Source organism: Hevea brasiliensis, chromosome 9, assembly GCF_030052815.1.
Source record: "Hevea brasiliensis isolate MT/VB/25A 57/8 chromosome 9, ASM3005281v1, whole genome shotgun sequence".
NCBI lineage: Eukaryota > Viridiplantae > Streptophyta > Magnoliopsida > Malpighiales > Euphorbiaceae > Hevea > Hevea brasiliensis.
Genome location: NC_079501.1, coordinates 88,031,075 through 88,055,909, shown reverse-complemented (window position 1 = coordinate 88,055,909; position 24,835 = coordinate 88,031,075). Strand labels below are relative to the sequence as shown.

The 24,835-nt window shown below is 30.5% G+C and overlaps 1 protein-coding gene and 1 pseudogene across 1 annotated transcript; one reads left to right on the top strand and one right to left on the bottom strand.

The window, feature by feature from the left end:
• The first annotated feature begins 1,086 nt into the window (after positions 1–1,086).
• LOC110652387 (uncharacterized) lies at positions 1,087–3,577 on the top strand. Its single transcript, XM_058153907.1, has 9 exons — positions 1,087–1,261; positions 1,371–1,466; positions 1,572–1,667; positions 1,774–1,950; positions 2,104–2,342; positions 2,501–2,776; positions 2,845–2,937; positions 3,036–3,152; positions 3,239–3,577. The coding sequence occupies exons 1-5, from the start codon at positions 1,138–1,140 to the stop codon at positions 2,211–2,213; spliced, it is 603 nt and encodes a 200-aa protein (XP_058009890.1). The 5' UTR covers positions 1,087–1,137; the 3' UTR covers positions 2,214–2,342; positions 2,501–2,776; positions 2,845–2,937; positions 3,036–3,152; positions 3,239–3,577.
• Positions 3,578–22,256: 18,679 nt separating this feature from the next.
• On the bottom strand, positions 22,257–24,357 carry LOC110642670 (LEAF RUST 10 DISEASE-RESISTANCE LOCUS RECEPTOR-LIKE PROTEIN KINASE-like 2.5; annotated as a pseudogene).
• Positions 24,358–24,835: the final 478 nt, after the last annotated feature.

Below are 24,835 nucleotides of genomic sequence, written 5' to 3'. Positions count from 1 at the left end.
AAATACCATTTTTCCTACAAAACAAAGTAAAAATTACAAATTAATCCAAAATCGACAATTATGAAAAACTAACTAATTAACTAATGAAATTAGCTAAAAATAACTAATAATAAAATAAAATGGCTATGAAATTAGACCTAAATGACTATGCAAAATGTATGCATCAAGGGGTGACAATAATTCTCCTGACAAAGAGTATTATGGAACTTTGATGGATGTGTGGGAGCTACAATACTCAGCAAGGAATCAATTTTCATTATTTAAATGTGAATGGTTTGATGTGCGACATAAAGAGACTGGTTACATATTAGATAATTACTCAATCACAAGTGTCAAAGCCAATGCTCGATTAAGTACAGAGGAGCCTTTTATTTTGGCTTGTCAAGCTGAGCAAGTCTTTTATGATGAGGATCCAAAAAATCCAAATTGGCTTGTTGTAATGAAAACTCATCCTTGAGATCTTTATAACATGCCTATTGAATTACAGGATGATGTTTGTGAAATTGCTGATGATAATGAGGTTTACCAAGAAGAGGAAAATGACATGCATGGTCATCCAATAAGACCGTTAGATAATGATGGTGATATTGTTGACTTGAATAGGGTTGATGTTGATCCTGAAGAAGTTCCTATTCAAACAGCTCAAGAAATTCAAGAACGAATTGAACAAAATGATGAGGAACATAATCAAGAAGAAAATATAGATGTTAGTGAAGATGAATTTGGAGATGATAATAATGAATTTGAAGAAGAAGATGATGATGATTAAAGGTGGTTTTAAATATATATATTTTTTTAATTTTGACATACTCTTCCTATTGTATCTATTTATTTATCAGGTATAATTTGATATATTGACACATTGTTGATTTTTTTTTATTAAGTTTGTTAATGTTTGTTCATATTTTAATTTGTTTAGGTGATGGCAAGTGTAAGTAAACGTAAGAAGAATAATAGGAAGATGCCGCCTGGGTTGAAAAGTTGCATATCTTCTGCTCATGGTGATTCGTCTGAAGAAACCCTTCCACCCTCCCAATTAGAAAATTTGTCTAACTTTGTTACACCTAAAGGTATTTATTTGAATATTTGAATTATTTAGCTTTGAATGGTAATGTTATAATTTATTAGAAAATTGTGATGTTTTTTTTTCTAATTTTAGATGGATGGAGACAAGTTTCAAGGTCTAACCCTGTTTGCAAGCTCACTAGTGTTAACAGTATTGTTCGCATTCAGAGACAATCTTCTCCTACATCTAATATTGGTATATTTACATCTATTACAATTATAATTCTTATAAGTGCAAGCTTACACTTGAAAAAGTTATAAGTTATAAATACTAAGTAACCGATTTTATTTTTTTTTATATTTAGGTAAAAAAAGACAACTTTTTAGAGCAAACTCTAATCATGCACCACCTACCATTACTGATGCTCCATCACTATCTTCTCCTCCTCTATCAATTATCGGTATAATTTCGTATTTTACTTATAAATAAGTGTCGAATTTTTGCTTTAGAAATTTGGAATTATGATAGTTATATAACCAAATTCTTTTCTTATGATATGATGTAGAGGAAAGCAGGCAATCTTTAAGAACTAACATTGAAAATGATCTAGTTGGTGTCAGTAATGCTCCTTCATTATCTTCACCTGCTTCAAATGTTGTTGGTATGATTCTATACATTTTAACTAAATTTCAATAAAAGTTTTATTTTAATAATTTTGAAGTATAATAGGTATGCATATGAATGCTTTTGTTATTTTATAATTTTAGAGGAACGAAGACGATCTTTGAGGGCTCACATTGATAATGAGTCATTTGGTGCTATTAATGATCGCTCACAATCTTCGCTTCCTCCAACTTCTGCTAGTGGAGTCAATAATCAGTCTGATAGAAATCCTTGTCAACCTGAGATTGAGACAAGTGGAAGAAGTTCAATGAATTTTGGAGGTAATTTTCACACACTTTTATAAGCTAAGAGATTGATAAAAGTATTAGAAGTTCACCAAATCTTGCTAATTTATTGGATTAATCTTTTTGCTCATACACATTTGATGAGTTGTGTATATTGGATGATTTTTTTTTTTTTAGTTCTTCCATTAGGACGTTTGGCTAGTGGTAGGGGATTATACAAAGGCATTGATCTTGATAAGTTGACAAATGGAAAGAAAGACAAGTTGATTATCTTCATACCGCCAGGAAAATATTTTTAACCAATTGGTGAACATGAAAGAAAGTTGGCATCATGGTTAGGATATTGTGCAAGATCTTGTGGTCCACCTAAGGAGCCTTGGAATGCTATTGAAGCTCAATATCGTACTCTTTTATGGAGTATGATTCAGGTTAACTTCATATGCTTTTTTAGAGTTTCTTGTTTGAAAAAAATCATTTTATCCTTTAAATCATATCACATTATATTTTATTATATTATATGTTAAATTGCCAAATAAGATGAATACATGATATTGCATAATTAAGAATCAATTTTTAAACTTTATAGGATTACTTTGATGTAAGTCCTGAGAGTCCAGAAAAATGGAAGAAGCTTGAGGAAATGCAAAAGGTGAAGCCTGACACGGCTGAGATAAAAAAAGCTAAGTTTGAATTCTATTATTTCTATGAGATGAAAATATTATATCACAAATGGAAATGCAAGCTACACCTTAAGTATTTGAAGTACTGAAGTGATGATGAACGACTGCAACATGTTCCTGAAGGATTGACTGTGGATACTTGGAAGGAAATGTTCAAAGTTTTTGCTAATGAGGACTTTCAGGTACTTTTTAATTACTTTTTCTATTATGATAAAAAATAAATATTTTTTTTAATATCAATATCATGTAGGCCTTATGTTCCACCAATACAAATAATCGTGCTAGTCAAAGAATTATTGCTTCAACTGGTCCCACTCCATTTGCGCAAGTAGAGTATGATATGGTAAACTATATAAAAAAAAAACTATTTACTCATAGTTATTTCTTTTCTTTAGTTATATTATGTTATATAATGCATGGTTAATATAATTAATACTATAGATGGATGAGGAGATTGGTGAAGTACCGTATGCTTCTGAAGTCTGGATGGCTACATATGGGTTCTTGGATGAGCAAGGCCAAACACAATGGCATGATTCAGAATCATCAAGGATATATGTAAGTATTTTGACTATGAAATTATTAATATTTTTAGATTATATTTATATATTAAATATTCACATATTTAATATTATATTTTATAGGAAGAGATGCAAAGGATTGAGAAACAACCAACAAATGATAATGAGACTGGTCCTACTCCCGATGATGTCTTAAAAGAGGTGTTTGGCGTTAGTTCTGGCTATGTCCGTGGTAAAGGATTAGGATACAAAGCAAGCACTAGAGGAATGGCATGTGGTTCTAGAAATGAGGAATTAAATGAATTGAGAGATGAGGTAGCAAGGTTGAATGCTCGTTTGAAGGAGCAAGAACAACGCAATAATGAGATAGCACAACTAAATGCTCGACTCAAGGAACAAGAAGAACGCAATTTGGAGTTTTTTTAAAAAGATTTGAGAGTGTGATAGGATAGAAATCATTAGAAAGTCAGGATATGACAATAGTAAGTACGTTTTAGATATATTTAATTTCATGAATTTGGAAAAACTACTTTTTGAATGACCTTTTATTTAAATCTATTGTAGGATTGACAGATCGAGTAATGAAGGCTTGCATACTAGCAATGAAGTTGAATTACAGTTTGAAGACTACTATTATCATAGGAGTTTTATTTTGAATATTATCAAGTATGAACAAATTAGGAATAAAAGTAGGTAGATTCAAGTTTATTTGCATACTAGCTACATACACTTAAAAATTATTGTTATATCATACTTTAAAACTTATGTTGCCCTTTATTGTTGAATATTAATTTTATCATATAGTTGTTTTAAATTAAATATAAAATTTACGAGTATCAATATTTTTAACAATTATAAATGTAATATCCCAATATTAAAAGCAACTTTATAGGGGACAAAATATGAGGATATGAGGACGAAAATTATCCCTATTCAATTTTTATCAGGGGACGACTGTTCTCCCTTTAATAGTAAGGGATGACTGTGGTCTCCATAATTGAGGACAAGTGTTGTCCCCTTTAAATAGGGATGAATGTCGTCCCCTTTTGACAGCGGGACAATTATGGTCCCCCTTGAGTTTGATTCAAAACTAGGGACAAGCATCATCCCCCTTTTATAGGGGACGATTATGATCCCCCTTGAGTTTGGACAATGGGGACGACATTCATCCCCATATAAGGGGACGACAATCCCATATTAGGGACGACTATTGTCCCCATATTGGGGACGACTATCGTCTCTTTTTTCAGGGACGGCATTATGATTTGTCATCCCCTATAGAATAGGGTACTGAGGTAAAGAGGACAATAGGTGGGGACGATTAATGTCGTCCCCTATACCTTTGGGGATGATTATTCATAGTTTTGGGGACAATTTTATGTGTACCCTATACTCACTTTTTTTGTAGTGTTTCTTACCAACTTAGAATAACTATATATAAGGGTAATTATTTAAAATTAATTTTTTAAATTATATAGTATAAAGTTTTATGAGTACACAAAAAAAGGTTTTGATTGGAATAGATTTAATTTAATTATGATAATGTTAATATTTTTTTAATTATAAATTCAACAATACACAATTGCAAATTACATAAGATTAAGTATTGAAAATTTTACAAATAAAAATATAATTTTATAATTATAGATCTTATATAAACAAAGAAAACAAAGAAACACATGCATTTCAATACGTCTTTTGGTTTTTAAATAACAATAGAATTTATGATATTAATAAAAATATTTATATTTCAAATGTATATTATAATGTTAATATTTTCCCATAAATGATAAAACTATTTATAATTTTACGTAGATTAAATTTGATAAAATTTTGTCTTTATTATTCTCTATATATTTTTTTATTAATAATTAAATTTCTATTTAGATTAAAAACTATTACTAATATACCCATTAAATAAATCCAAAATTATAAAACCATTCTTTTTCGGTTGAATTTTTTGTGATAGCAAATTTCTCAATTTATATATGTTTTTATTATTATTGTCTATAATCAATCTATCATGAACTCAAAGCACAAACTATATTGTATGACTCACCTATTAAATATATGAATCTCATATGACTGTGTCTTGAATCCATGATAAACTGGGTTTAGGCAAAAATTTTTCCACATTTTTAAGTATCATATCATTTGTAATTATAATTCTTTTTTGTTGGTCCTTTATAAGTTATTCAAGATTTTTTTTTTATTAATAATCATGGTGTACGTTTAGATTGAAAATTAATTTTATTAGAATAAGAATTATATAATTTTATTACTTATGGTTAGTATGTGTTCCTCGATAATATTGATTTAAATCATATAGTTGGTGAAATCATTTAAATTTATACGATATATAATTTAAATTTTAAATATATAATTGAAATTGAAATTTTATAAAAATTTATATATCTTGTTTAGGAAAAAAATTGTTTTTATTGGATTATAATGGAAGCATGTCACTAAAAAAAATTTCGGATTAGCAACCAACCGAATCAGTTGTTAATCCATAAAAATCTATTTCTAATCAATTCAGAAACCGATTCAGACGGTTGCAATAAATTTAATTGCAAATAGCAACGGATAACTAAATTAATTACTAAATTAATTAAATTTTTTAAAAATAAAACTTTTAGTAAAAATTTATCGCTATCGATATTGCTACCAATACATATCAATTACAAAAAAATTTAATGTCTTTACTTTTATAATTTTACAATTATTTTGTAAATTAGTTGTTATTTGTAACTAATTTAATAACTAAAAAGATGGTTGTTAATTTAAAAAAATTAAAAAAAAAATTAAAATTCAAAATAACAAATAAAAATTCACATAAATAAATTTTTCTAAAAATTTTTAATGAAAAATTAGTACTAAAAATTAATATAAAAATATTTAAAAAATTACTAATTATAACTATTAACAAATATACTAACAAAAAATTAATGGGGTTCAAGCTTAAGCATGAAGAATTGATGATAGAAGACACCCAAGATTTCAAGGAATGTAATGGTTGATGAACTTTGAGCTAAGGTGGAGATTGTTATCTTAATGACCCATATTCCTTGTAGGAATTGGAGAAATATTTTCCTAATTAGAGTTTGTTAAATATTCCTTATTAGGATGGATGATTATTTTCTATATTATATAGAATACCCATTATAATATTATTCTTAAATTGAGTTGAATTTGTCACGACCCAACCTATGGATCAGACCGGCACTAGGACCTGGGCCAGCCTAAAGCCCCCGAGGCCCGTAATAAGCCTAATTATTCCTCAACCCATGACTAGGCTCACAATTTAGGCTCAATATGCATATAAAATAATTTAAATTAAACTGTTAAAATTTTCTTTTGGGCCAACTTAGCCCAATAATTATCAGAAACTAAAATTAGGGGAGCCCAGCTCAACCCTGTTACATCATCTACAAACTATTTAAAACTCATAAAAATTTTTCATTTATTAATATAAAAACTTAAATTCATGCAGTCCCTAACAGGATTAATGCTATTACTAGTACATGTGGAGTCCTAAATTACAAATTTAGAGAATAATAATACAATTAAGTAATCTTTTCATAACCTGCGAGGAAAGGGACAGGTTATTCTGAAAAATGTATCCTTATGTAACCTGGAAAAATATGGTGAACAGGAATGAGCGTTCAACTCAGAGAGTAAAATATCAATTTTAACCATAATCTCTATAGCTATCTAAAGCTAATGCACCTTGTGGAGTGAAATGCAACATCGTCACAAATTTCATATAAATCACATCAAAAAGGCAATTTAGAGCACTCACACACCCGATAAGGTCAAACAATACATATATGGGAGCTGATCCCCTATACAGCCCTCTTAATCTAAACTGTGCCAGCGAAGAACTCAAGCTCGGACTTCCACTTAATAAACCAAATCGGGGTCCCAACGAAAAACTCAAGCCGTGTCTACCCCGAAGGACCGGGTCCCAGCGAAGATCTCAAGCCATGTCTACCCGTCCTGTCTATAGCGAACACTATACCACACGCACGCCAACGCACGCACACTGCTCCAAATTACCACAACAACATCCATGGCACTTTAACAATTATGAATGCAATATAAAAATGTGCCTAGTATTTAACTACATAAATACAGATTTATAAGTGATGCATGGGCATACTTGAACATATAATAATATCAAAATTACAATTAAAATTAATATTTTACTCACAGTACACCGATGACTATTGTGGCTCTGGATGCAGGAAAATAGCTGACATCGATCATCTAATAATTAAACTATAAATTTATTAGTACTAAGTTAAGATAAAACTCTAAAGAGGCAACAGATAGCCTAATTTATGCCAGAAATCCGACAGAGTTTCCCCTATACCTGGGACCTACCCAACCTGCAAAAAGGCTCAAATAACACTTCTAAATTCAACTTATATCTCATCATCATTATATGGCCCCTCCTAGGCCCTCCAAACCAAGCAATACTCAAAATCTTAAATATTACGTTTTAGTCCCTATAATTGACATTTTGCAAAAATCCACTCAAACAAGCTCTAAAAATTCTAAAATTTCGCCCCGCGGTCCTTAATAAAGTTATAAAGCTATCGCAAAAGTAATGGTAATTTTCTGATCACCTATGAATATTTTATTCAAGAATATTACTCAATAACAGCTAACATATTCTTAATTCAACCCAATTTAATATTCACATATTTAAACCTCCATCCTCAAGCTTAAACCAATCATATAAAATTTAAATATCTTAATTACAAATAATCTTATATGCCCATATGCTAAAAATCTAACCTAAATCCATCTATATTTTTCAAAAATATTCTACAATCACTCAAAAATTCAACAAACACCATAGAATATCTCCAAATAATTTTACTTTCATCATATATTTTTCTTAGAATTTTTCTCCAATTTTTTCTGTTTAAGAAACACTATATTTATGCTCCACAGACAGAGAAATAATGAAATAGTCTTACCCGAAGTTTATCTGTGTCTCAAAAATTCCAAAAATTTATGAGGAAGCCTCTGAAAATTGAATCATCTCCAAAGCCCACCGGAGCCATCGCGCACAGTAGCCGGCCGTCGGTCGCCGGCGACATTTGCCGGATCTGATCATACCATCATGTTCCTCTCCTCTCCCTCAGTCCATAGGTGGTCTCGGATCGTCAATCCAACGGTCGGATCGTCGGAAATCCCATCGGAAAGTCAAAGAAAAGCCAATTTTCTCCCTCCTCGCCGGCGCCGGAAACGGCCACCAAATCCGGCGAGGCTGGTCTCATCTGAAAGGGCTCACTCTTAGGAGTCTATAGCCGTTGGAATCACTCCAATCGGACGTCGGGATCGCCGGATACAAGCATTCAAAGTTTGGGACCCTTTTTTCTTTTTTCTCTCTCTCTCTCTCTCTCTCTCCACTGTTGGCCGGATTCTGGGCTATTGCCATCGCTTGGGAGGTCGTCGGCCGGGTGGGGCGCCACTTGGGAGGTCGCGCGGCCGGTCACCTGAGAAGGAAAGAAGAAGAAGAGAGGGGAGGGGAGGAGAGGAGAGGAGAGAAATTTGGGGGGGGGGGTGGGGGAGGCCTCCCGATTTTGTTTTGAAAAAAAAAAAATATATATATATATATATATATATATATATATTTAACTGGCAGTGACAGTGGAAATCCACTGTCACACGCCAAGTCCCATCCCCCTTTCCCCTTTTTTTTTTGTTGTTACATTCTTCCCCCCTTAAGAAAAATTCGTCCTCGAATTTTCGAATAAATAAGAAATAAGGAAAAGAAGATTATTAGAATAAGTGCAATCATTACTCCTCAAACTATGCAGAGATTAGTAAAACATTTACTTTTCAAACTCCTCGTATATTATATATGATATTCTACTGCTCTCTGATTCTACTATAATGTCCTATTTGTCATCATCTCTTTCTAGAGGGCTTTTATCTTGTAAATATTCATTGACCATTTTTCTGACATTTCAAGTATTCGCTATACCTCACTGCTTTTAACTTGATGTCTTATAACTTCAATCAACTTTGGCGCTTACCTCACTTTTATTACGACCTAACGTGTCTCTTGGTGACTTCAGTCCTCATTCCTTTGTTTCAATAATCTTTGTTTCCCCAATGACATACCTTATGTTCCTTATTCCATGGTATCCTATGAGTAGCTTTCCTGTAGCACCTAATCTAGGCATCTTGTTCGAGATCTTCACTCTTCTTATGACCTCAGTGGTCAATCCTATAAATCTTCTCACTCCCATGATACTTCAAATTTTTAATCTCTTTTGTGTCATTACTAAGGTACTTAGACCAACCTCTGTCCATCTTATGTAACTAGTCAGGTAGAGTCTCCTCCAAGGGCCAAGTGTATCATTTATCAACATTGGAAAGTGAACTGGGTCTCTCCTTCTAGGTAACAAAAGTGTTTATATTCCCTGACAACTCAATCCATGCGACTTTATCAATTCTCACTCCTCCTCTGGAATGAGAATATCTAGACTTTTTCCTAAAGCTTCTTAGTATGTAGCCTACTTCTGACACATTGGCACTTAGATCGAGGCTCTACTACTTCTTTAATCTATCATCTCATAATAACTTGTTTTAAACATCTCTTAGTGTGTTCCTAGCATACCTATTCCTTCTTATCCTTATCATTATAACTAGCTCTACCGAGCTTTCTTCCTGTCCTTTGGATCTTATCCACTTCCTTTTTCCTATTTCTGGTATTGTTGATATCTTTTCAACCTGCTGTACTTATTCATTAATCTTAGTCCTATTTCACCCTTACACCTTTTTCCTTCAAGGATGTCCATCCCATCATCAATTTTAATTTTCATTTTATTTCTTAGTCTTATCTTGATTACTAGTTCCATTACTTCAGAAATTCTAACCTTACGGTTTACTCCTACCAGCACATTCTTCACCTTTTGTAACACTTATAATTAACCATAGAAAATTCTTTTTGTATTCCCTTTCCCAACTTAACTATCAGAACATTATCATTCCCCACCAGCCTCAGTAGGAAATTGCTCATCCTGGATGGATAGGAGCCCTTGAAACTATAAGTTCCATCTGAACTAACACGGCCGTGGGAAATGTGTGTCACGCCTTAATTCTAAACAAAATACTTAATGTGTTCATTCTCCTTAATATAATCACATATATTGCCTATAGCTTTCCAAACTTTAGCCTCAACTTTTCCCATTAGTAACAATTTCATCTATTGAAACTCATCTATAAATAGTACTTCCTCTAGCTCATAGTTTAAAATGGTTGCAAGCCTTAGTAGCTAACTCAATTTAACTCCTGTCATTACTCTGATCGTCCTTTCATACTAAACACTAGGTATGCACTTACTGTCATTCTCATATCAGGAAATTGTGTATGAATCGGTGCCTACCAAACTCTCAAATAACTAGGTCTCCTTGACTCAGTTTCTGTTCCTTATATAACGCTCTAGAATCAAAAGCACGAGCTAATCTTGAAAAGAAAGAAAAATATCCTCTTATATTCAACTACGCCCGATTATCCATATAATAACGTTTAACCTATGTTCCTTGGTCTTTCTCTTCAATTTTCATCATCTCCTAGCACAATTGTACTCTACCTGTAAGGTATCATCTGCATGAACCCTTTACCGTACCATTGTCCTTCCTGACATATTATTTTATAATTTATTAACTTTAGTTATACTCGACCTATGATTCATATTTATCATCGCTTATATTGTGCCCTTAACTTTTGTTGAATCCTGAAAGATTTCTCTCACTAATAGATTCTTCTAGCACTAATTCCACTCTTATCTATGGTCATTAATTTGATCCTTGAACTTTCTAGTGATTTATAACCACCCATACTTGTCACTTTTCGTTCTACCCCTACTGTTGTTCTATCGTTATTGCTTCACTGCAAAGTGATTCTGTTGATCACACTAAAAATGTTTGCCTGACATTCACAACAAACCTCTAACTACCTTCTCACTATCTTAAAGGTCTAACCTAAAGCCTATGTGTTATTATCTATAATTCTTTCCACTCATCATACCTATTTGATCCCTTAGATTGACTTTTATTCAACTTACTACTTACTAACTTCTTTTTCTCTATCTAATTAGATAGTCCGCAATACCATCGCACACTTTTTAGCTTTTACTCATTATTATTATATTCCTCGCCTAATCTTCTTGATACTATTCACAAGTTAAAAGAATCTTGTCCCATTGCTATTCACTTCACTTTAGGAATAGGGAATAGATAGAGTATGATCCAATCATGAAACTCCAAGCTCTATATTTTAGCCCCTGGCACTACCTCAACTACATCATGCTATGAGTATCACATTACCAGATTCCACACCTCCATCACTATCCTCACTAATGTGATCCCATTTTATCCTTGTCATTCACCTTGCCAAGAATAACACTTAGCTTACCCTATATCTTAACTTTGTTCCTTTTATTATGCGCCCTTCAGATTGTCCTTTCATTTATTTCCTTTGTCTTACCCAAAATAGAACTTGACTATTCTATCCCTGGTTCCATTCTTCTTCCTAACATGACAGCTGTACCTGCTAACTATATCTTTCAGAGTCTCTACCACGTTATCACATATTTGTGCTACTCAGCTTTGGTCCTTTGACCACTTTAGCTAGTACTTCCACTGGCATTTAGATTATATTGCATCTGCAATCAATTATCCAAATTTTCATTCTACACTTTCTCTATCTACTGGCCTTATGTGATTTATCTTCGCTAATTTATTACTCTTAACACTATTATAATTAGATTATACTACTGTTTGAACAATATGAAGTCAGAAAGGAACTCAGGAAATTACAGTCATACTTTTATTGTATGATCTCTATTCTTATCCTTTAGCTTACATAATACCCTTACTACCTCGAGAACTGATTTTGCAGTAATTTTATTTATTTGTTATTATTATTATTATTATTATTATTATTATTATTATTATTATTATTCCATGTTTACTCAATTAGCCAAAACTTAAGATTCTGGGCACCCAAACCCGTCATCCAATTCAAAGGATTTACATCCATCATGATCTGATTATATATGATTCCTATAATGGAACTTGTATCAATCTCCAGAATACCCGAGCCAACTACTCTCTACCACACTCTACAGTCCCATCTGGGGCACTATTTTGTCAGTCACCATTATTAGTAATAACTTTCGATCCCTTCTGGAAAGATAGGACTATACCCTAGCTTACTGCAACAAAGGTACTACATTTACCACCTTGCCAAAACCATGTCAAGTTAATGACTCTTGTATCATATCATACCTCTATAAATCATCAATTCATAGTTTCGACCTTCTCTAGGTAGTAGGGTTGTACTTTACACCTTACTGATACCCATAAGGTATACTATTCTCACTAAGCTGTAAGCAAAACATCTGTTGTACTACAAAAATGATCCAAAATTCCATACTGAAGACTAGATGATCTCACTCTATAGGTGTCACCTTTACTTTGCAACTGATCCGAAACCTCTGGTCTGATGGCAACTCTTGATGTAACTCTAGCTCATGCTAGGGTAACTGAGTCACTGACTCTAGTTATCACCCAACTGTGACCTTTCATTATTCTAACTCTAGACCCCTAACCAGGAGTTCCCAAGTCCGCTACAGATATAGAACTCTGTTCTGGCATAACTGTACCAAAACAGAAGCCATCCGCAAACACCCACATTATGGAGCACCACGGGGATGCACGCAGCTCTACACAATAATCTCATGTCGGTACTGTTATCTGTAGCTTACAGAGCAGACATCGAGAACATTGTATAGTTACTACGATACATCCTGATCGACTAGGTCTCCCAATTTCTTATCTCTCTTGAATATTCTCTTATCACGAACTTATTCTGACTGGGTCATCCATTGATGACTGCCAGCAGTGGTATCCTCATCCTTATCTAGGGCAACTGTACTTTCAAGACTCACCTTTATGTGCTCGTGCCTTGCACGAAATGGGCACACCATTTAAACCCATACAGATAGAAACATAGCATTTCTTGGAGTACGTATCCTCATGACAGGCCTCAACATGTCTGCTAACTCTATTTCACATTTCTATGTACTCCACGAAAATCAAGACACTAACTGAGGCACTTTTATATTTCCCGAGGTATAACGCAGAATCTAGAAACAAAGAATTACAGAAAAGACAAAACAGAATCCTATACTCTGCATGTAACATCCTAACAAGACTCCTTTTTACACTCCCAATTATATTATTTCCCATGAATCTAGAGCCTAAGCTCTGATACCAACTTTGTCATGACCCAACCTATGGATCGGACCGGCACTAGGACCTGGGCCAGCCTAAAGCCTCCGAGGCCCGTAGTAAGCCTAATTATTCCTCAACCCATGACTAGGCTCACAATTTAGGCCCAATATGCATATAAAATAATTTAAATTAAACTGTTAAAATTTTCTTTCGGGCCAACTTAGCCCAATAATTATCAGAAACTAAAATTAGGGGAGCCCAGCTCAACCCTGTTACATCATCTATAAACTATTTAAAATTCATAAAAAATTTTTATTTATTAATATAAACACTTAAATTCATGCAGTCCCTGACAGGATTAATTCTATTACTAGTACATGCGGAGTCCTAAATTACAAATTTAGAGAATAATAATACAATTAAGTAATCTTTTCATAACCTACGAGGAAAGGGACAGGTTATTCTGAAAAATGTCTCCTCCTGTAGCCTGGAAAAATATGGTGAACAGGAGTGAGCGTTCAACTCAGAGAGTAAAATATCAATTTAACCATAATCTCTATAGCTATCTAAAGCTAATGCACCCTATGGAGTGAAATGCAACATCGTCACAAATTTCATATAAATTACATCAAAAAGGCAATTTGGAGCACTCACACACCCGATAAGGTCAAACAATACATATATGGGGGTTGATCTCCTATACAGCCCTCTTAATCCAAACTGTGCCAGCGAAGAACTCAAGCTTGGACTTCCACTTAATAAACCAAATCGGGGTCCCAGCGAAGAACTCAAGCCGTGTCTACCCCGAAGGACCGGGTCCCAGCGAAGATCTCAAGCCGTGTCTACCCGTCCTGTCCATAGCCAACACTATACCACACGCACGCCAACGCACGCACACTGCTCCAAATTACCACAACAACATCCATGGCACTTTAACAATTATGAATGCAATATAAAATGTGCCTAGTATTTAACTACATAAATACAGATTTATAAGTGATGCATGGGCATACTTGAACATATAATAATATCAAAATTACAATTAAAATTAATATTTTACTCACAGTACACCGATGACTATTGTGGCTGCTGGATGCAGGAAAATAGCTGGCATCGATCACCTAATAATTAAACTATAAATTTATTAGTACTAAGTTAAGATAAAACTCTAAAGAGGCAACAGATAGCCTAATTTATGCCGGAAATCCGACAGAGTTTCCCCTATACCTGGGACCTACCCAACCTGCAAAAAGGCTCAAATAACACTTCTAAATTCAACTCATATCTCATCATCATTATATGGCCCCTCCTAGGCCCTCCAAACCAAGCAATACTCAAAATCTTAAATATTACGTTTTAGTCCCTATAATTGACATTTTACAAAAATCCACTCAAACAAGCTCTAAAAATTCTAAAATTTCGCCTCGCGGTCCTTAATAAAGTTATAAAGCTATTGCAAAAGTAATGGTAGTTTTCTGATCACCTATGAATATTTTATTCAAGAATATTACTCAATAACAGCTAACATATTCTTAATTCAACCCAATTCAATATTCACATATTTAAACCTCCATCCTCAAGCTTCAACCAATCATATAAATTTAAATATCTTAATTACAAATAATCTTATATGCCCATATGCTAAAAATCTAACCTAAATCCATCTATATTTTTCAAAAATATTCTACAATCACTTAAAAATTCAACAAACACCATAGAATATCTCCAAATAATTTTACTTTCATCATATATTTTTCTTAGAATTTTTCTCCAATTTTTTCTGTTTAAGAAACACTATATTTATGCTCCACAGACAGAGAAATAATGAAAATAGTCTTACCCGAAGTTTATCTGTGTCTCAAAAATTTCAAAAATTTATGAGGAAGCCTCTGAAAGTTGAATCATCTCCAAAGCCCACCGGAGCCACCGTGCACAGTAGCCGACCGTCGGTCGCCGGCGACATTTGCCGGATCTGATCATACCATCATGTTCCTCTCCTCTCCCTCAGTCCATAGGTGGTCTCGGATCGTCAATCCAATGGTCGGATCGTCGGAAATCTCGTCGGAAAGTTAAAAAAAAGCCGATTTTCTCTCTCCTCGCCGGCGCCGGAAACAGCCACCAAATCCGGCGAGGCTGGTCTCATCTGAAAGGGCTCGCTCTTAGGAGTCCATAGCCGTTGGAATCACTCCAATCGGACGTCGGGATCGCCGGATACAAGCATTCAAAGTTTGGGACCCTTTTTTCTTTTTTCTCTCTCTCTCTCTCTCTCCACTGTTGGCCGGATTCCGGGCTGTTGCCATCGCTTGGGAGGTCGCTGGCCGGGTGGGGCGCCGCTTGGGAGGTCGCGCGGCCGGTCACCGGAGAAGGAAAGAAGAAGAAGAGAGGGGAGGGGAGGAGAGGAGAGGAGAGAAATTTGGGAAGGGGGGGGGGAGGCCTCCCGATTTTGTTTTGAAAATATATATATATATATATATATATTTTTTTTTTTTTTTAACTGGCAGTGACAGTGGAAATCCACTGTCACACGCCAAGTCCCATCCCCCTTTCCCCTTTTTTTTTTTTTTTTGTTGTTACAGAATTCTTAATTAGATTAAGACTGAAGGGACTAAACTATGGATATGAGTATTGTAAAGATGTTTTTGGCTTTTGCCCATGGAAGGAAAGCCATCGGCCCAAGGTGCAAAATTGCATAGAATTTAAGAGGAAGGAATTCTTGTGCATTGATAAGAAGGCTATTGCCTATATATTTAAAGACACTTCGTGATGTATAATGTAGTTAAAGTAATAAGATATTAGGTTATATTTAGAGAAAATTAAAAAAGACTAATTAATGTATTTACTATGAGTAGTTTGATGTGAGGGATGTAAGGGTTCTCTTTTATGTAATTGGGTTAAATGGTAGATAATTTTGAGCTTGTAATTGTATGAATTATTTAAAAATTGTGGAATATTGTATGCTCATGGAAGTAGTTCTATTTTGAGAAGGAATCATGTAAATATTGTTATTGTAGTATGATTGTTTTTTTTTTTTTTTTTTTTTTTTTTTATAGTTTACACTTTTTTACAATTCGTAACAAAAATTAATAAAAGAGCTAGACATTATTTGAATACAAAAATAGAATAGAATTACAATTAATAGTTTAATCCAAATCAAAATAGGATTATATAAATTAAAATAGAATTAGAATTAACGGTTTAATTCAAATTTGTATTGATTAAAGCTCTTTTTCTAAAACAATAATTGAATACGAAGTAAAATGGGATTAGAATAAATATCATTATTAAAATATAATCTAAGAATACAATATAAATAGAAAATATGAATGAGGAGAGAAAAATAAGATAAATTAAATTAAATATAACAAAAAAGAAAGAGAAAGAAGAAAAATAGTAATAAATTTTATAATTTTATATATGTATAAATATAAAGGTTATATATGTGCTTTTGATTTTAGGATTTGGATTACAAAATTATAAAATTGAATTTTTGTTATGCATTGATTTTTTTTAAATAGGATTAAAATTCTAATTTTCTATTAATTATATTGTTTGCCTTCTTATTCTTACTTTAATACATAATAGTTTTTAAAATATATGCGTTGCACATGTATCCAAAAATTTATCATTTGTAATTATTTTTACTTATATATGAAAAATAAAAAACACTAAACTAGATAACTCAATTTTGTATTTTTGTTAAAATGATTTTATTTATCTAACTCAAATAGTATATAACCAAAAAAAAAGAATATATATTTTTTTAATTTTTAACTCAAGTATATATATATATATATATATATATATATAATATTAACAACATCATAGTAATTTTATCAAGTCATAAAAATATAAAAATTATAAATAATAAAAGCCATAAAAATAAAATTTTCTTAATAAAGCTAATAAAAAATTATAAGAAATAGTTTTAAATTTTCTTTATTTCTCAATTATAGTATAGTTTGAATCTCATATCTATATTAGAAAATTAAATTTAAATTCTCAATATATTTTTATGACTTTTGCCATTTAACTTACATATAAAATAATGATCATATATGGTTAATCTAAATTCTATATATTTTTGGTGTTTTGGTTGATGAGAAAAAAAAAAAAGGAAAATTTGAATTCCTTTCTGTGTTTAATTGAAGTAAAGGATTTTTTTTAATACTTTTTCCAATAAATTAGTCTTTTGAAACACATGCATCAAATTTATAACATGTAATTATTATATGTACAATATTAAATATTAAATTTAATTATTTAAATTAAATTTTAATATTAATTATTTAATTTTATAAATTTAAATAATTGTTAATTTAAGGTTTTTATTAAAATTAAAATCAATCATTATATATTTTATGAAGATATTTTTATGAAAATTTATGTGACGGTTAATCTAAATTTTTTACCTATACTAATTATTAAGTCAAATGCAAAATAAAATAATTAAAAAATTTGTGTGTATATTAGATCTTAAAAAAATTGAATAAATAAAAATGCAATTTAAAAATTAAAATGACCTATCAATATGTGAGTTGCTTATAATGTTAGATTCTTCTAAACTCTTTTTCTAGGGAAAATAAATTTGATTTACTTATTATATTATGATTTTTTAGTAATTTAAAGTTTTTTTATTGAAATTTTATTATTTAGATTAACATAAAAGAGGATTATTTATAAATCTAGATTAACATAAAAGAAAATTATTTATAAAATTATAAACCATTATAAGAATACGATTTTATGAGAATTTTATCTAAATAAATTGAGAGTGTATCATTCAAATAAGAAATTATAAATCTGTGAATGAGTAAGAGATAATGTAAGATTTATTACGAAAATTTTATAATTAAAATACAATTTCATAATTTTAGATTTTTTGCGAATATAATTATAGTTTATTATTTATTTTTCTTGTGTATATATATAAAAAAATAAAAGTTGAAAAATTAAACCTAAAACATATTTTCGCCCTGATCAAGAGCTTATGTCCAACAATTGTTAATATTATTATAAGTAAATAGTATATCATATGCTATTCAACATATAATTTTTTTTAAGTGAATCACGGCTATTTTCTAACCCATTAAATTAGAGATCCATTATAAGGTAAAAACAAAATCTTTTACCATTCGTACCAATCTCGTTAAATTATATATTCATTTTTATTATCATTGTTGATTTTTTTTTTAATAATCATTTGTTTTAAAGTAGACTATCCATTTGTTGGTCATTTTATTAGTTATCACTCTTTATATATATATATATATATATTATTAATAAATCCCTTAATACGTTGTTAGGCTACAATATTTATCTTGATTTCTTGGTACTTGCGAGATGATTAAGAAGATATAAAAACAATGTACCCATAAAAAAATATCTTTATTTCTAGTATCTCTAACTCATTCATTTTCATTTTCATGTTGTTTATATATATATATATATATATAACAAAATAAATGTGGCTCTAGTTTTTCCTAAGACGAACAAACAGCTAGGGCTTCGAAGAGAGTTTGTTTAACTAATCTAATTATGGTAGAATATTTTTGAGGTGCGAATCAATAAGATATATTTTTATTTATCAATAATATATTCATTTTATTTAAACATAGGTAAACCTTAACTCTTTGGATCTAATCTAAAAGTCGACTTGTGAGTCAGAAGTGCTCAGTTAGTATATAAGTTAGATTGATATTAGGTATTCAAGTGATATGAGATTTTTGTTTCACAAGCCCTTCACCCTCCCTCTTGCAAAGAATCTGAGCTCTAGTATTACTTAAACCTTTGAGCCTAACCTAAAAGCTAACTTGTGAGTTAGAAGTGCTCAGTTAATATATAAGCCAGACTGGCATCAGGTGCTCAAGCGATGTGAGATTTTTGCTCCACACGCCCTTGTTAATATATTTCACTTTCCAGTTTTTTAATATTTAGAATTTTTTTTTAGAAAAATTAAAATCAGTCCCATTAGTAAAAAAATTTAAAATTTGAACTTTTTATTATTGTTGTCAATTCTTTTTATTTTTCAAAATTTTAGTATGATTTTAAATGTTTTTTCTTGTTTAGTTTATGGTCAAAATTGAAATAAATAACTGTCAAAATTATGCTGTAACTGATGCGAATCAATTTTGAATGCGTGCCAGAATAAAGTAATAATCAAAATTGCCAAAAATAAAATGACTTGCCATAATTAAAAATGTTAAAAAAAATGTTTTTACCATTAAGCCTTTTAAATTACGTAGAGTTGTGGAGTGTCATACATACTACATATTAATTATTAATAAATTTGATCATTTTATAAATTCATCAATTTTAGGGTTTCTTTTAGTTAATTATTTTTATAAAAATGATCAAGTTGTTCTAAAAACATGAAACTTACGATTTTGTTTCAAAAAATAAATTTCTGATTTTAATTAATTATTTTTTTATAAAAATTGATTTTTTTAAACATGAAACTTACAATTTTTAACTTTTTTTTATAAAATTTTATTTTGGATTACAATAAAACTTAATTAAATAGAATTCTAAATTAAAATATAAAATTGAAAATTAATTTAAATAATAAAAATTAATACACCTGCGAAAATATAAAAATTTAAGAATATTCTATTCCTTCACAAGTTCGACTCCCTATATATATATATATATATATATATATATATATATATATATATATATATATATATATATATATATATATATATATATATATATAAACTTAATTTTTAAAAGCACTATCTTTGCATTAGATTCTTGCAGTGCAATGTCCTGGATTAATTCACCAAGAGTTGATAGGCCTTGGAGGCTTTAGAATATTTTGTTGTGAAAATCAAAGGGTTGATGACAAAAGAAGATAAACTAAAGCTGAAAAAATGGAGAGAAAAAATAGAGTTGAAATTTCAGTAAAATGTTCTCACTTGAAATATTTTAAGCTTTGTTGCTTTTATGGCAACTCAAACCAATAGTAGATTGTCCTAATTTTCTTCCAGACCCTAAAATAGGGAGCGCCACTAATTTCTATCAACCTTTGATTACAACTTTTCATAACAAAAGATAAATTACATTTGATAATTTAACTTTATTTCAAGTAAAAATTTTAACAACTCCAACTTTTCTCTTTAATGAGATTTTTGCTAGAGTTACAAATTTTCATCTTGGAGCATTAATTCTTCAATTTTCTGATTTGATTGATTGTCTCAGAGCACATCTCTCTAATTTTGCTGAGTTATTTTACTTTAATGAAGCACATCTTTCCAGATCTTTTTCTTTAGTGCTTTGAAATTTGTTGTCGATTCCTCCCTTTTGCTTCTTTATTTAAGCAATAATGGGGTTGTCCGGAAGTGATGTTGGCTCATAGCTCTTCTCAACTATCTTCCATAGATTATATGCTATGAGAAAAGCTTTTATTGAATACTAAAGGCGTTGGAAGTGAAACATTTGTAGCCATGCTTTAATAACAAGAATAAACTCTAATTAGGTTCTCTAAGATCAATAATAATCTGATATCATGTTGTGAAAATCGAAGGGTTGAAGCTAGAAAAATGGAGAGAAAAAAAAAAAAGATTTCAGCAAAATGTTCTCACAAGAAATATTTCATTAAGCTTTGTTGCTTATAGAGTAACCCAAATCAATAATAGACTGTACATTAGTCAACAACTAACCTAATTTTCTTCTAAAAACCATTCCCTAAAATGGATGGCATCACTATTTTATACCAACATTTGATTGTAGCTTTTCATAACAAAAGATAATTATATATGCTAATCTAACTGTAGTTCAAGTAAAAAATTTCAACAATTCCAACAAAATTTTAATGATATAGGCCCCATTCAACAACAACTTTGAAGGTAGTGTTAGTCAAAACACTACCTCTCTTATTTATATTATTTGATGGCATAATGTTTGTACTAGCTTTTAGAGATTGAGGGAGTGATTCACGAAAATTTACCCCTCATAACTTTCAGAGGTTAAGGGAGCGTATTGATTAGGGACAATAAGATAATACTATTTTTTTTTATATTTAACAACTAATTCAACAACTATTTTTACCAAATACTTATGCTTTAAATCATTGTATAAATAACTAACCACTAATAACTAATATTTAATAATTAATAACTAGTAAAATAGCTAACATCTACTAAAATAAGTAACAGCTAATATTGTTAAATAGGGCATAGAAAACATTAGGATCAGCTTCTTGTTCCTATTTTTAGTCACTTTTTAAGGGAGATCTATCTTGTTGCTAATAGTCTTTCCAAACAAGGGGTGGTTAGACAATCTAATTTTGTTGCACGATTAGATTGATTGATGCATCACATTATTGTCATCTTTTCTTTAGCCTTTCAATCATTATTATTCAATAAATTGTGGTATTGGTCGATCTTTTGCTAGGTCTCGTACAAGGTTGATATTTAATTTGATGATGTGTTTATATTGTCTACTAAGTCTTTAGATTTGTTTCAGCTATTTTATATTTTTTAAAGGAAACCTTAATATGGTTTCAAAAGCTACTTACTAGGGTAGTTTATCTCAATTTTGTGTTAGCTAGTTATTTTTTTTTTCAATCAATATTTTGTAAGTCCAAAATCTAGTTATTCTTTTTAATAAAAATAATTTCAAATAAAAGATAAATACCATACAAATTTTCAAATTGAGAAAGTTCAACTAAATTATTGGGTCATTTCCTCCCAAACATGTCTAATTAATGCACACACAAAAAAAAAAAAGAAGGCTTTTCAACACTATGTCATTGATGTGGTAAAAGAGGATGATGGAGATCTTGGAGGGGAAGATAAAAAATGCTTTGGTGGGATGTTTACGGCTTCTGTGCTAATTTTTAGCATTTCTATCACCTTACTCATGGATGGTCTCTTTGATGGAATTGTTTAGTTGCATCACAGGCCAATTATTGTCAATTTCCTAACAATTCCATTCTCTTCAATAGAAATCTCATCATACAATCTAGATTTATTGCCTTGCTCAAGTCGTCTATAAATCCAATGTGGAAAATATTTCTCACTTGTATGTTTTGTTCCAACATCTTCCTCTCTACCTCCACCCATGTCTAAAACCATCATACCATAGCTATAAACATCAGATTTCGATGAAACTCTGCCAAAGTTTTTGCTGAACACTTCCAGAGCTATATATCCAATAGTTCCTCTAGTCTCTAACATGGATACAATACTATCCTTTCTAGTGCATAATTTTGCAAGCCCCAAATTAAAAATTTTAGGATAGAAATTTTCATCAAGAAGAATGTTGTGCGGCTTTATGTCAAAATTCACAATCCTTGTGTTGCACCCATGGTGTAAGTACTCAAGTCCTTGAGCTATTCCTATTTTGGTGCATTGTTTCCCTTCCCAAATGATGATCACCACTCTTTAAAGGACTTCTGTAGCATATGAACTTTTCAAGAGATCCATTTGGCATAAACTCATATATTAGAGCTCTTTTCAGACCCTCAAAACAAAAACCCAAGAGGGTGACAACATTAATATGAGAAGTTCTACTAATTCTGGCAACCTCATTGATGAATTATTGTCCTTCTCCTTTAGATGCATTCAAGACTTTCACTGCTGCAAGACAACCATCAAATAACTTTCCTTTGTATACGCTGCCGTAACCTCCTTGGCAAAGTTTATATTTGAACTAATTTATCATTTTCTTCACTTCTGAAAAGCTATACCTGTTATAGCTTGAGGTCCATGGTTTTTGAGAAAGGCCTCGAGATCTTAATTACTCTTTATGATCTTCTGTAAGGAAATATTTGATGAAATTGATGGGATCTTCTTAAAACAAAAAATGAATGCACAGGTGATTAAAATTCCAACTACTTCAAGAGTTATGTCAGTTGTCAATTGCAATTAATTGGAAATGAATTAGGTCGCTAGGTAGGGCAGGTTATTATAGAAAACCTTACAATTATTAGCTATTTTCTTAACTACTTAAAATTTATTGAAATATTGATAAATTAATTTCCAACTTAGAATTTAAAGTAAAATTTCCTGATTCAAAGATAATTGAGCAAGAAAATTTATTATAATATTTTGATTTGTTGAATTGAAAAATAAAATTATGGAAAAAGTTTTAGCATTACTATTTGATGGTTTAAATAAGATATATAAATGTGGTCATTAAGCATATCATCCTCCTAGTTTTGCATATATAAATTGAGTCACACTTCTTAATTTCTTTTTTTTTAAATAAGTTTAATTTAAAATTAAAATAAAGTGGCAAATTTATATTAAAAAATAATAATTTTAAAGAAATAGCCATTTGAAACATTTTTGTTTCTAACTTAGGGACATGTTTGGAAATTAAAATAAAAATGAATTTAACTCAACTGAATATCTATTTGGTCCATAACAAGTTTAGAATTTTTAAAATTCAATTTTTTTAATAAATAAATAAATAAATTATTTTAAAAAGTAAATTCATATAAATGTGATATGATATTTTTTAAAAATTTAACTTATTTAATGAATTTTTTTATATTAAAAATTTTAAATGCTCTTATCTAAATCATATTTTTTTATAAATAAAAATAAACTAAAATTAGAACATAAATATATTTAATTTAGTTTTTAATTATTTTAAGTAATATAATTTAAATAAATTTTAACTATCATTTTAAAATTTATCCTAAAATGATTAATTTGAATTATTTTTAATTGAATTAAATTGAATTGAATTTTTAGCATAAAAATCATTCTAAATGTTAAAAAAAAAAAAAAAAAGTAAGCATCATACCAATAACAACCTTCAGAGGCAACTCAATCGACCGTTGCCTACAACAAGACAAGATAAATCATAGAATTTAAGCTTCCTGACATCAATCTCACGGTAATGCTTTATGCATAGATCGACCCCATCTAAAATTTATTTATTTATTTATTGTTGACGACTCTTAGGCTGAAAAGTGTGTTAAATTAATGCATGCTACCCTCCTTGAAGATTCCAAGCTGCTTCTCCCATAGACTGTTGACAAGTTCAAAGTAAACGTGGAACTTAAACAAGGCTATCATCTAAGCTGTTGTCTATGTATAAGCTTAGATTAATTGTACTTTTAAATCAAACTAAAAATTATATGTAAAATCATTGAAATGAAAAAAAAATTATAATTTAAATTTTCATATACTAATGTTAAAAGAATTCTTTTGAAATTCTTAGGGGTCATTGCTTCATGTTCCAGAAAAAGCCAAGAAAAAGCGAAGATGAGAATGCGTTATGGTCTAATCAAAATATGCACTGCCCCTGCTCTTATTACCTAATTAACAATATGTCCACGATTTACCATACGCTAGTAGTTCTTCACAAACAACAATAAAACATATGGTTTGTGTTTACATCACAATTTAATTTTAATTTTTTTAAGCTTCAGTTAATTAATGGTCTGAATATTAAATTAAATTATCAATTTAATGTGATCAAGCTCATAGTTCAAGCTGACAGA